Source organism: Sinocyclocheilus grahami, unplaced genomic scaffold (genome assembly GCF_001515645.1).
Source record: "Sinocyclocheilus grahami isolate Dianchi unplaced genomic scaffold, SAMN03320097.WGS_v1.1 scaffold65.1, whole genome shotgun sequence".
Taxonomy (NCBI): domain Eukaryota; kingdom Metazoa; phylum Chordata; class Actinopteri; order Cypriniformes; family Cyprinidae; genus Sinocyclocheilus; species Sinocyclocheilus grahami.
This window is the reverse complement of record NW_015505244.1, coordinates 591,060-605,586: the sequence shown is the minus strand read 5'-3', so window position 1 is coordinate 605,586 and position 14,527 is coordinate 591,060. Positions and strand designations below refer to the sequence as shown.

The 14,527-nt window shown below is 34.4% G+C and overlaps 1 protein-coding gene across 1 annotated transcript in view; it reads right to left on the bottom strand.

The window, feature by feature from the left end:
- The window catches only part of slco5a1 (solute carrier organic anion transporter family member 5A1), a 54,348-nt gene that overhangs the window by 9,583 nt on the left and 30,238 nt on the right, over positions 1–14,527 (bottom strand). The window contains exons 3-5 of the mRNA XM_016271718.1: positions 6,517–6,649; positions 5,785–5,996; positions 2,393–2,557 (exon numbers count right to left, since the gene is read on the bottom strand). Coding sequence (XP_016127204.1) covers positions 2,393–2,557; positions 5,785–5,996; positions 6,517–6,649 — 510 coding nt within the window. The remainder of the gene's footprint in view (positions 1–2,392; positions 2,558–5,784; positions 5,997–6,516; positions 6,650–14,527) is intronic.

The window sequence follows — 14,527 nt, the reverse complement described above, 5'->3', positions numbered from 1 at the left end:
ACTTGAAGACAGTGAGGTGCATGATGCAAAAAGCCATAAAATCTACGTTTTGTTACCAAACCTCTGATGTTAGACAACAAGTTTAAAATTGTTATTATTAAAACAGACAGTTCTAACTCTTAATTATGGATGAGTCACGTTTGATGCCACTAAAAATACTGACACGCACCTGTGATGCACATTCTACAATAATGCGTCAAGTTACTATGTTACTTAACAAATGTAAACGACCTACAGTGCTATTTGGCCAAATAATTATTTTTCTTATGATTAATATTAATTAACTAAACATATCCTCATTAATAATATTAATACACATATCCATAATAAAAAACATGACATTAATAATATTAATACTTATTGCAAATATTATTATTATTAAATATAATTATTGTTATTATATATAATTATTTATTATAAATAAATAAATGTATAATAATATGCAAACCTTTTTTTATTAAAATCTCGATATACACACTGCTGTGATTGCACATTAACTGCATAACCTTAATATATTTTGATTAACATTTGTGTTGTACACAAGTTTTAATGCCTTTATAGGAACAATTCATATAGGTGATCTAGGAACATTGTTGAAGACATTGTTGTATCTGGAATCAAGCTGTGATTTAAAACTGAATTAATTTGTAGGAAAGCTGAAGCATAAATGTAGATCTGATGCTCCCTGGCCTCAGTTTTCTGTTTTATGGTACACCATCTGTCTTCTGTCTGTCTCTAGTTTATTGCAGCTGCAGTCTTATAGGCTGAAGGGAATCTTGGCAGCCATAACTGAGGAAACAGCACAAAAACGTCAAACTGCTTGCATCTATTGATGTGTAAAACATCCAGGCCTGTGTGAATGCTCTGACTTCAGCAGGCATATAAATCTGCTGTCAATACAGCATGGGTTTAAATCAAAGAACGTTTTGCTCGCTTCTGTTTGAAAGAGAGACCTTATCCATGAGGGTTATGTCCTGACAGCTCTAGCCAACAAGTTGAGTTCCTGTTATAATCTAAGAACACACAAGCATAGTTAAGAGTCGACATAGCAACCATACCATTAATTTGTGTCTCTCCCTGAATCCTGGCAACAAGCTTAGGGGCCAAAAAAACAGAACCCTGCTAGTTTATATACAGACACTAATCACTGAGACTCCACTTAGGAAGCACCTTTATTATAATTGCTCATATTTGGAAAAGCCATCATTATTATTGTGCATATTTGAACAAAGCCTACTTATTAAGTAAATTAATAAGTATTTATTAATAATTAATTCTCAACTATATTAAAAACACATCCAGCATTTGTGGCGTTGACTTCTTAACTCATATTTACTTCTGCTACAAAGCCCTAAAATCACTTGTACAACAAAGGTGACAATATTAATATTAATATAAAGGTTGCATACAGATGGATTATTTTCAAATGTTAAATTTCAACTATTTTAAGATTTTATTGTATAATAATAATTTTATATATAACACACACACACACACACACACACACACACATATATATATATATTGCATAATACTATAAAATATGTCAAATACTATATGACGTATTGTTTAATTACAATGCTATTACAATGTAATGTTACTTTCTCTTTTTATTTTTATATCAACATGGTACAAGATTATCCTAAATCAAAGCAATAAATGAATTAGGTCAAAGGTAATCAAAAAGTAGTCCAATTATATTACCTAAAATGTGTAATGTAATGGATTATGTTACCAACTACAATTTTTGTCATGTAATTTGGAATCAGTAATGGACTACAATTTGTAAGTAACTACCCAGCAATGTCTTATTTATAAATGAATAAATTAATGTCTTGTATATTCATTTATTTATATAGTTAACAAACTGGATGCAAGTGGCAGTGACCCGTGCTGACAGAAGCGGATCACACTCTCTACTCAGTCCTGGTGGGCTCTGATTAGGGATCCTGGCCAGTCTCCCGTTACCTTATGAGAGAGCATCTGTGCTGAGATATTTTGACATATGCACAGCTTAATAATGATGTAGAGTCTTAGGTAGAGGGCAATATGTTTTTGAGGGTTAATGTAGATGAGTAAATTTTGATGATGACATTTTTATGATATCTTGAGACCCAGTGATACTCACTCAAAGAAGCATATTTGGTTATACAGCTTTATATAGTAGCTATCAAATATGCCTCCACAAAATAAGCGGGCACAGCTGTGAAAAGAAATATCGCACGTCTTCACACTTCATTTTTAACACATATTCTGTAACATGAAGAACAGAGTGTGAATCATGTGCAATGTGTGACATGACTAGGAAAGAAATCATATGTGAAAGTGGTAAGGAGAAATAAGGGAATATAGATCGAGAGGTCTAATTACGGTTAAACATGAAAACATGTACCTGTGTATATGCTGGCGCTGGAGGCAGGGATTCCAAACTGAGACTCGATGAACTTGGGGATGAAGGTGATGAAGGCAGTGACGATGGCGCTCTCAGCTGTGTAGGACAGACTCACGAACAGGAACGTCATGTTGCTGAGGATCTTTATGGCAGCCTTGGGGAGGTCTACACAACGGGATAAAAAAACAACAAAAAAAAACAGCATCAGCAACTACACACATCAATAACCATTAAATGGCCAACATTAAAATTCTGTAATATTTTGTCTAAATAAATTAAAAATGAAACCCCAAAAACTAAAATAATCAGTTTGAATGATACAAATGAATTTAGTCATAACAACATTAAAATATTCAGTATGATAAATGGATATTCATTTTGTCATTTGCTAAAAATTAACTGTTAAATTTTAGATATTACATTCAAGTAAGCGTTAGATGACAGTAAAGGTAATCTAAATGTAAAAATAGAGAAAATAAGCATAAATGTCTAATATTAGCGGATATATATATCCAATTCCAAAAGATAAATAAAATTTAAAAAACATCCATAATATGGGCCAATAACCAGTTGTAGCGTCTGGACCACTCAAACACACAATATATATTTTGTTAGCTAGATTTAACAAATACTCTGTAACACCCCAGGAAGCCGAACAGGCCCCTGGTTCCATAGCAACGCTGACACCAGATATATTTACGATCTAAAGGAATGTGAGCAGAGACTCACTGCATTTTCCAGAAGCAAGAGGCACAAACGCACAGTAGAAATGGACTTTTCTACTAATTAATTCATAGGAAAACCTTTCTTTGTCTTATTAACTGATACATGAGGTATCATCGGCACCTTTTTACAAAGGTGTGTTTGAACTAAGAATCTGACGTTTATCAGGTGTAGATCTGCTGAATATGCACATGTTTCCATAACTTCATTCCTTATTTCTCTTCTCTGTACTGAGTTAAGCTTTAACCCTTTCCTATACCAACTGTATGCGTGTGTTTATGTGTTTATGTAGGATGTTAGACCAGTTTATGTTTATGTAGTATGTTAGACTAGTTTAAGTGTTTATGTAGTTAATAAAACCTTACTTGTATCACACTTGACGTGGTTCATTGTTTGCTTATAACTGGAGTCACTTAATCATGCAGATTTATGCTACAAGCTTTTGTAGAATTGTACAGTAAGAAAGTTATTTCCCTTAACCAGGAAATTAACGTTCTTAGAATTGACAAGACAGTTGACCCTGAGAGGTCAGCTAAATATCTACAGCGGATCTAAATATTCATAATTAATTATAACTAGTTATGATTAATTATTCATATTTCCTCATGAGCTGATTCGTTACACAGTATAGTACCAATATACTGTGCATAAATAAAAATTCAATAAAACTGAAAACAATAAAATCAACTTATTTTCATGCTAATTTGTCTTCAAGAAATGCTGGTGGTCACAGACGTGACCTGCTTTCTTCTCCGCATCAGCTCTCAAACAAGTTATAACCCATACTAACAGATGTTTGCTGTTCTAATAGGGTAAAGACAGCTAAACCTAAACATGGTGTCTCCACAGCTCTTCTGGATTCATCGGCGAATCCATTTAAATCCCATTGGTTTTAGCCGAATGCTTCATCATGGCCAACAAAGCCACCTCTTTTAATTAGCAGGTTAAGGCTGTAGCACTGTTTCCATGGTAATGGACTATAATCAAACTTTAATTTGCTCCTGAAGGTTGAACTCTCATACCATCTATGGGATCTATGGGACTGACAGAAGAGACATAGAAGCTGGAACAAAGCAGCCAGATTAGAACCGTCACCTACTAATGAACAAAACAGCTTGTCTGCCTCTACATCAAAGTGCCAGAAACTACTCTAGCCTACTGTAAGGCATTGTAGAAAAGTTGAAATGTTGAAAGCCTACTTATGCAAACACATGCAGGCCAGGAAGAATGGAAGTAGGTTACAGCGGGTTTATAGAACAAAGCTTGTCTTGCTTGTAGTCACTTGTGTGTATTTGTCAAAGCAGGACGAAGGTCGCACCAGGCAAATAATAATTGGCACTTATCTGGATAAAGTTTAGACAGTGTGACAATAATTGCAATGAGATTTATACAACTCAATGTACACTGTTCTAGTTTTAAGTTGTAATATGTATTTTATTATATATTTTAATATATTTTAAAAAGTAATTTATTCCTTTGATGTCAATTTTCAGCAGTCTTTACTCCAGTCTTCAGTGTCACATGATCCTTCAGAAATCATTCTAATATGTTGATTTGGTGCTCAAGAAAATATTTCTTCTTATTATTAATATTAAAAACAGTTGTGCTGCTTAACATTTTTGTGAAAACTGTGATCAACTTTTTTCCCCGGATTCTTTAATGTAAGTTAAAAAACAACATTAATTTAAAATAGAAGACATTTGTAAGAATAAAAAAAGATAAATTATTTTGATGTATTGTGTCACTATGTTTGCTTGAATCAATGCAAATTCAATGTGTATTTTCCAATCATACCAGTGCTGTATAAAAATGAAAGAACGCAAAAAAAGTCTCTTTAAATCTCACAATTACAACTTTATTTCTCTTAATTGTCTTTGTGACTTTAATCTATCTACATTTTTATCTTACTCCTTGCAAGTTTGTCTTTACATCTTACAATTCTGAATTTTTATTCCTCTAGTGTGACTTATTGCAACTTTATATCTCACAATGTTGACTTTGTATTCACAGTGTGAGTTTAATTCTTATTTTAAACATTTATTAATAATTTTTTTGTTGTAAAGCAGAAACTGGTTTCTGTCATCTCTTAGATAAAGTTTCAGCAGTAATTCCTTAACTTCCCAACAGCAGTGCTACTGCAGATTGTTATGAACGGGACCGTATTAGTGATGATGGTGGCAGGATTGTCATTAATGTTCTTCCCAGATAAATAATGAAAAGCAACTTCTGCTAGCTTACTCAGTCTTCATTTATAACTTTTTAAGCTTGATCATCATTCTACAGTTTCTAAATCAGCATTTGAAAATCTCCTGAGAGTGGTGGTCAGCAGCACGGTGTAATTAAATGAGGGAGAGACAAACCCTCATGGTCAAAGATCTGGGCTGATAACAGAATGACTGCAGGTTCACATCCTGCCCCGTGAAAGACACTAAACTCCAGAGGACTGTATTTATAATAACTGTACTGTAGGATGTTAAAAGCATCAGCTAAATGACAAATCACTGCTTTATATCACACAATCATATTATGATATTATGAATCTCTGCTAATCTTATGTTTTCTCAATGCGTTGAGGACAAAAATAACCACGTTTTCAAGGTAACACTCCAATATGAACATGCACACTTCCTGTAGTGTGCATCATCACATGACCTTTATCAGATACACACCTTTGATGTCCTTCCCAAAGCCCATGGAGGATGCCACAGTCTGGCCTTTGCTGTTGGATTTCTCTTTCAGGACATCATCATCATTGGAGTTGCTGTCCGCCCCAATCTTTTTCTTCTTTTTCTTGTGTCGAGGGGGAAGTTTTTTGGGGAAAGTGAACATGGGGAAGATGACCAACAGCATGGCGAAAGCACAGAGCAGGAAACCACTCCACCTAAGAACAAAGCGATATGTATTAATGACAATCATGCTGGAGATATCCAGTTTTTAGCAAAATGTGCTCAAAAAGTGTTAAAACTTTGTTACGCTTTCAAAGGCTGAAGTAAAATAAATGAATAGAAATGGGGATTTAAAGCATTATTTCTAGTAAAATGGGTTCAAAAAGTTTTAAAAATTAAATTCATGCTATGCTTTCAAAGGCTGGAATGAAATGAACTAAAATGTGGATATCTATCAGTATTTGTAGTAAAATGTGCTCAAAAAGTGGCAAAAATTGAGTTTATGCTATTGTTTCAAAGGCTGAAATAAAATTTATGAATTGAAATGGAGATGTTATTTTTAGTAAAATGTGCTCAAAAAGAGCTAAAATTTTAATTTATTCTTTCAAAGGTTGGAATGAAATAAATGAATTTAAATGGGGATCTACAATGTTATTTGTAGTAAATATGCTAAAAAAAAAGTGGAAAAAATTAATTTCATTGGCTGGAATGAAGCTACAGAACAGCAGATCTTACCAGTTGCCAATAAAGCGTGGATCACTTTGCTCAATGTTGATGATGGTTTTGGGATCTACGTAGAAGCCGATCAGAACGCCTCCAAGCAGGTACCCTGCAGCTGGCCCCAGAGCCCCCATTACATACATTATAGCTGAAAGACGCAAACAACCACATGTTACAAACCACGCTCTGTACACCCACATAATTTTTTTTTCTTTCATTTCACAGGATGTCTGATTGAGGCTGTTAATGTTCTTTCCACTTTCAGTGCCACTCTTGACTCATCGGGCAACTGAGTCAGCCCCACTGAGATGATGAAGAGTATGAAGGACTGATCATTAATAGTGCGTCATGCATCCACTTTGTTGTTGTATTAGTAGCAGTTTTATAACTGCCGTACAGCTCTGTTTATACACCAGATATGACAGTAATATGAAGGAGACAGAACATTTGCTATAAAACGAATAAAAGAAATTTAGTCGATTCTTTTTAGTTAATCAAAAACATGCAGCACGGCCAGTGTAGTCTGATTCCTGGAAAAATGACTCTTCCAAGCAATTATTTTTAGTAAAAAAAAATACACTGCATGACCCGTGTAGTCTGATTGTGGAACAATGACTCTTATGAGTTCTTATGAAAAATAAAAAACACATACAGCACCACCAGTGCATTCCAACCAATTTCTGAAAGAATGACTCATATGAGTTTTTTTCTTTTAAATAGTTCTTTTTTTAGTGAATTTAGCGGAACAGCATGTAGTTTGAATTTGTTATAAATGACTCTTTGGATGCTGGTTCTTCTTATTAAATCAAAAACATAAAACACGGCCAACACAATCCAACAGACTCTCACCGAATGACTTTTATAACCCAGTTCTTTCTATAAATCAAAAACATACAGTGTGACCAACATAAACCATCTGACTTCCAACAAATGACTCTTGAGCTGGTTCTTATTAGTGAATAATGTATTTGATTCATTAACATGTTTTTCCAATTGACGAGTAAAGATACACATTATGAATATTATTATGACCATTACGTTTGTCAATAGAATTTTATAAGCATAACTTAATGGATATTTAGTACTGTTACCAAGTATATACAGGTGCATCTCAATAAATTTGAATGTTGTGGAAAAGTTCATTTATTTCAGTAATTCAACTCAAATTGTGAAACTCGTGTATTAAATAAACTCAGTGCAAACAGACTGAAGTAGTTTAAGTCTTTGGTTCTTTTAATTGTGATGATTTTGGCTCACATTTAACAAAAACCCACCAATTCACTATCTCAACAAATTAGAATACTTCATAAGACCAATAAAAAAAATAATTTTTAGTGAATTGTTGGCCTTCTGGAAAGTATGTTCATTTACTGTACATGTACTCAATACTTGGTAGGGGCTCCTTTTGCTTTAACTACTGCCTCAATTCAGCGTGGCATGGACCTCAAGAAACTAAAGTGTATGATATGTTTTTTGTAAGACCTCATTAGTGACTTTATTTGATTTGATTTTGCAACGAGATTTCAGCCTTTATACATTTAAGTAGATAAAAGCTATACTCGCATGACTGGAAATAGCCTAGAGGTGACAATAAATGACTGCCGAGTGCACTGACTTGCTTTAACATGGATTTTTAGAGGCATTTGCTAATCCTTGACATGGACAGGTGCATATGCAAGGCTCGATTACTTTGTGTTGTTGCTTTCGACACTGGAGGGATGCGTGTACTGTCGGGAGAGCATTATCCCTACAGTCATCTGTTAGCGTTTGTTCACAGAAAGCAGCAGTGGACTCTTTCCCCTTCCATATGGCCCACGTGGCTGCCAAGCTGGTTCTGATCCAGCCAGAAGCTCATACAGAACTGAGGCAGGTGCAGCAACACAACAAGGCCTAATCTCTAATCTGTCTCAGTACGGGAGAAGGTTTGGCCAAAGGCCTGCTGGGTTATATAACACAAGTACAAACATGTTGAGGGAGACAGATAAGTCACTTTTTATTTGATGTAAACAGAACTACGCTGGCTTAGACTCCTGTCTCTTGTCCTTACGTGAGAGAAGCCAGTGCCAAGAGAATGAGCCAAATCTAACACACACACACACACACTCACAGAGCGGCATGACATTTGGGCACAGATATTTCACACTCTGAACCATATTTAGCAATGGGTGTTGATCACATCGTGAAATAGGACAGGCTGACTTTTGTCTGTTTGATTTCCAATTATGCTGCTTTCAAGTTTTCCGGGGAAACTCGTACTTACAAATGTGCACACCATTATGAGGTTCAAGTGATTCCGGTTGGACTAAAATGGATGTATTGGGCAATTTCTTTTCTTTTTTTGGATGCACTGATACTAAAATTCTGGCCATTAAGTTATAAGTAAATTATTTTGATGTTATGGCTGGTATCTGATTAATGCCTGATATTATATAAAGCTATAATACACCGAAAAAAGAAAATCAAAACAAAAAAAACTAAATAAATAATTTGAATAAGTACCGGCATGGCCAAAAGTTTTGGCAGTGACATACCTTTTGAGGACTGACCACAGGTTCTCTATGGGATTGAGATCCGGGGAGTTGCCTTGCCACGGATCCAAAATTTCAATGTAATTATCTTCGAGCCACTTCTTTATCACTCTTGCTTTGTGACATGGTGCTCCATCATGCTGGAAAATGCACAGATCATCAACAAACTGCTCATGGATCGTTGGAAGAAGTCGCTCTTGCAGGACGTTTTGATACAATTCTTTATTCATGGCAGTGTTTTTGGGCAGAATTATGAGAGAGCCCACTCTCTTGGTTGAAAAGCAACCCCACACATGGATGATCTCAGGATGCTTCACTGTTGGCACAACACAGGACTCATGGTAGCGTTCACCTTTTCATCTCCGAACAATCGATTCTCCAGATGTCCCAAACAGTCAGAAGGGAGCTTCATCAGAGAAAATAACTTTGCACCAGTCTTCTGCTGTCCAATCCTTGTACTTCCTGCATAATTTCAGCCTGTCCTTGACGTTTTTCTTGGAGATAAATGGCTTCTTTGCTGCCCTTTTTGACACCAGGTCGTTGTCCAAAAGTCTTGGCCTCCCTGTGCGTGCAGATGCTCTCACACCAACCTGCTGCCGTTCCTGAGCAAGCTCTGCCCTGCTGGTGACACGATTCTGTAGCGGACTCCTCAGGAGGAGACGGTCCTGGCGCTTGCTGGACACTCTGGGACGTCCTGAAGACTTCTTCACTGCAGTCGAACCTCTCTCCTTGAAGTTCTTGATGATCCGGTAAATTATTCTTTCAGGTGCAATATTCTTTTTAGCAATTTCCTTGCTTGTGAGGCAAAGCGATGATGGCTGCACGTGTTTCTTTGGAGGTAACCATTGCTAACAAGAACACAAAGATTGGAAGCACTTCTTCCCTCCTTTTATAGCAATCAGTCTGCTCTAATTAGTTAGTATGATAGTGATTTTAGCTGACTAGTACTCATTCACACTTTCACATGTGCTGCTGATATGATTAGTCAATAAATGTTAATTGGTCATTTTGTGTCAGGATCAAAAAACAGTGAAATTAGTTTTTTTGTGAAAAGTAAATTTTTTTGGCCAATGAAGCTTTTAGCAATTATTTAAAATGCATCTGATCACTCTACACAATAATCTAGAAACAATGTGAATGAACACCACAACAGTTTAAGCAGCAAACTTTGCAAAACAGAAAATTTATGTCACTGCCAAAACTTTTGGCCATGACTGTACATTTAAGCATCACAACTGGGCTGCACTATTTGGGGAAAGAATCTAATTGCGATTTTTCCTGATATTGCGATTTAATTAAATTCCAAATAAAAGTTCCAGGTTTGCTGAGCTTGTTTGGACTGTATAATAATTTTATTTTACACTGCAACTAATTGCAATATTAATATTTGTCTTCATTTATAATCGCAATTCATATCTTAATTTCTTTATTTTCAAGCATTGAGCACAGATTCCATTTTCATTAGTATGTCCTTGTTTAACAATTCTATCTGATACTTGAAATCTGATAATTGAAAGGCAATTATTAATATACTGCCACCATTCAGAAAATATGCATTTATATAATTCAAGTTTGCAACAATTCGTATTTCAGAAGATTTAGCAGCTGGATTTGCTGTTAGTGGAGTCATTGTATGGTACACTGGTAATATTATTGCTCTCAGTCACAAACCCTTTCAATCTGTCGTTTGCCTGCAACAAATACACAGTCAATCAGTTTAAAAAGAAAGCGGTGTCAGTGTGAAGTCACTTACAAGCCACAATGTGCCACAGCTGAGAAATAACATGGCAGAGAGTCTGAATCATGTCTCCCATAATTATTTTGTGCACTTCAAAGCGTGAGCAGAGAAAATAATGCTGCAGGCTTTTCCTGTAATGCTATTCATTTAGTCACTTGGGTGGCTTTCTTTGCAAACTATGGAACACCAGGGTCTCATCTAGTTTTGACTTCTCAAATATTCAATCAGCCTTATCTATAGCCTAATTAAATAACAGGTTCTTCTAAAATACCCCTGGAGAGTATGGAAGCATGGAGGAATTATTTCTAAAAGCACAAAAGCTGCTGATAAATGCTCTTATCAGCCCAAAACAGAAATGCCCAGCACACTGAACCAAACAGCTGGCCAACATCGAACAAATAAAGAAAGGAAACAGCCTTCACCAGACAGCCTGATACAGAAGAATAAACTTCGCTTGTCTGAAGCATTAAAGATGTCAATAAATTCATTATGAATTCATCAGTAACTGAAGCCATTTTATTAGAGCTTTTGTGGTACCAGGCATCCCATTTTTACTGTGTAGCATAAGCAGATAGAAATGTACTATTAAGGATGTGAAATTAGAGTGGCATGTCATTACATTAATGATTAAATACTAATCCACTTTAACAATAACAAGTGCTCACACTGAGCACATAATGAGTATTGGTAAAGACTAGCATGAGTCCTCTAAAGTCTCGCTTAATGAAGTGAAATTTTGGTTTCAATGTAAAGTAATTGAGAAACTACAAATTATGTACAATTTTCTCACCTTACTGAACAGAAGAAACAGGAATCAGAGCTGATGTCCCTGAATGAACAGAGGTTGAATAATTTTTGTTGGGTAAAATGTGGCAATGAAATGCCGGATATAGCCTTGATATAAAGATGGAAATATGTGGTCCATTTTTATTGTGGAAAAAATACCCAGCATGCCAGTTTATCAGTAAGTGTCAAGCCAAGAGCTTTGAAGTGAGCCAGATTTGAATTCTTTGGCATGGCAAACATTACAGAAATAGATTATGCTTGCCATGAATGTATGAAAGCCTGTTTTAGCCTCAGTGTAAAAAATGCAACAGGTAATTGTGAGATAAAGTAAAGTTACACTGTGAAATATAAAGTCCAATTATGAGTTAAAGTACAATTGTGAGATATAGTTGCAATTACATAAAGTTGTGATAAGCTATAATAAAAATTGTGAGAAGTAGTTCCAATGTGAGATATAGTTGCAATTATGTGAAAGTCACAAGACATTATAAGATATAAAATGACATTGCAAGATATAGTCGCATTGTAAAATATGAAGTCGCATTTACGAAAAAACAAAAGCAAAATTGTGAAATACAGTCCCACTGTGAGATATAGTTGCAAATCACTGTAAAAGTCGCAATAAGTTAAAAGACATTAGATATAAAATTACATTGTAAAGTATGATGTCACATTTACAAGAAATAAAGGCTAAATTGTGAATTATAGTCACACTGTGAGATATTAAGTCCCACTATGATATATAGTTGCAATTATGCGAGAAAAAAAAAAACAAGCTCTTAAGTCACATTGTGAGATATAAAACAGAATAAGAATCCAAAAAAAGGGGTTTAATGGAAATAAATTAAGTAACTATTTTTGGTCCATGATTAATAATAATGTTTCATATTAAAGAAATGCATTTCTAACCCTATCCATAAGCTTAAACTTAACTTGAACTTTTCCCTAGCCTTACAATCTGATCAGATAATATGAATATTGTTCATATTAGAACCGAGAAGGGTGTTGATCCAGACACAGTCACTTTCATAATGCTTTTCCAAGTTGTTCATTCATTAATCCACAATCATTATGACAGACATACACAAAAGCAATTGATAATCATTAACGTAGGAGTAGAATAATCAGAAATCGATCACCTTAGTAGTCAACAATCATATACTGGAAGTCAGTATATTATTGATCATTACCCATCACTAAAAAATTAACGTATTTAATTTCAGATTGTGTAACAGCTTTGTTCAGCTCAAGTGATCATGTTAATAGCGTTATGCTTGAGCAGAGGGTGAAGGAGGGTCATTTAAATGGAGATCCTTCAAGGTTGCCTGTTGCCTGGCAGAAACCCATCGCAGATTTTACACTGGCCAATGTGATGTTTCTCCTTCTTCCTGGGAAGGACAGAGGAGGTGCTTGCTGAGGAGAAAAACATGCTGTCTATCCAATACCGTACTGTCGTAATCAACGTCAACAACTGACGTCACAACAGCTCGCTCCACGAATTTCAAATGAACCTTTGCAATGAAACTTACTCAGCAGACCTGCTTAGCAGATATGATGGAGATTTAGTCACTCGACACAAATGCAGTGTTTACAATATGGTCCTCTCAAAAAAAAAAGAAGAAAAAAATCTCAAAGGATACAATCAGATTACAGTAAACTGAAAAAAGCTCCTGAGCTGCAGGAGTGGGATATTTATGCTGCAGCTGTGCATCAGTAGAACCACACATACAAGTCACTCAAGGACATCGCCTCCTCCTGGGAGGCATTGGGTTTTCCTAAAAAATTATTAGATGGGGTAAATATATTACTAAATATGAGATCAAACAATGTATACAAATAATGAAATACAGGTGGAAAGTCTTATGAGAGGAGTGCCTCACATTACTGAAACTAGATGGCGTAATTACAAAGTAAACAACTCATTCACTCACTCCCTTTTGGTCACATCACAATCAAAATGAACCTGAATGTGAACTGTGAGCTGATTTTTGATGCATTCATTTTTTAATTAAAGGTGCATCTTCTGTCACCATTAATACACTTGTAGTTTTTACAGAGGATTTACTGACTAAAAATCCAAAAAAGATGGTGACTATTAATATAAAAAAAATCTATTAAATATATTAAAGATACACAAAATAATCTAGAAACATTATTATTTTTAAGTAACAATAAAATTATATATATATATATATATATATATATATATATATATTTTAAAATCTACATTTATTTTTAAAATATTAATTTAAATCTATGTAAATACAATTATACTTATTTTTAAAGCAATATAAAAAAGCAATATATTTTATTAATAATAATATTTTAAATTGTTGTAAATTAAATTATTTAAAATAACTTTATATTAAAAATTATATTCATTCATTATAAAATAATTGAAAATAATTACTTAAGGAAATTATGATGATGATGGGTATTATTATGAAAAAAAATTATATATAAATTATATAAATATATATATATATATACACACACACACAATGGGGCAAAAAAGTATTTAGTCAGCCACCAACTGTGCAAGTTCTCCCACTTAAAAAGATGAGAGAGGCCTGTAATTTTCATCATAGGTAAACCTCAACTATGAGAGACAAAATGAGAAAAAAAATCCAGAAAATCACATTGTAGGATTTTATTCTTATTAATAATAATAATAATAATAACACCACACATTAATTTATATAAATATTGTTAAAGTATGTAATAGTGTTGTTTTTGGCGGCCTGTTTTAATTTTAGTTTTAGTCTAGTCTTTGTGTGAAGCTGTCATTTTAGTTTTTATTAGTTTTAGTCACGTTCATACACGTTTTAGTCTAGTCAAGTTTTAGTTGACTAAAAGTCTGAGCATTTTCGTCTAGTTTTAGTCAGAATTATACATGACTATTTTCGTCTAGTTTTAGTCGACGAAAACTGATGACATTTAGTCTAGTTTTAGTCAATGAAAATTGTATTTTAGT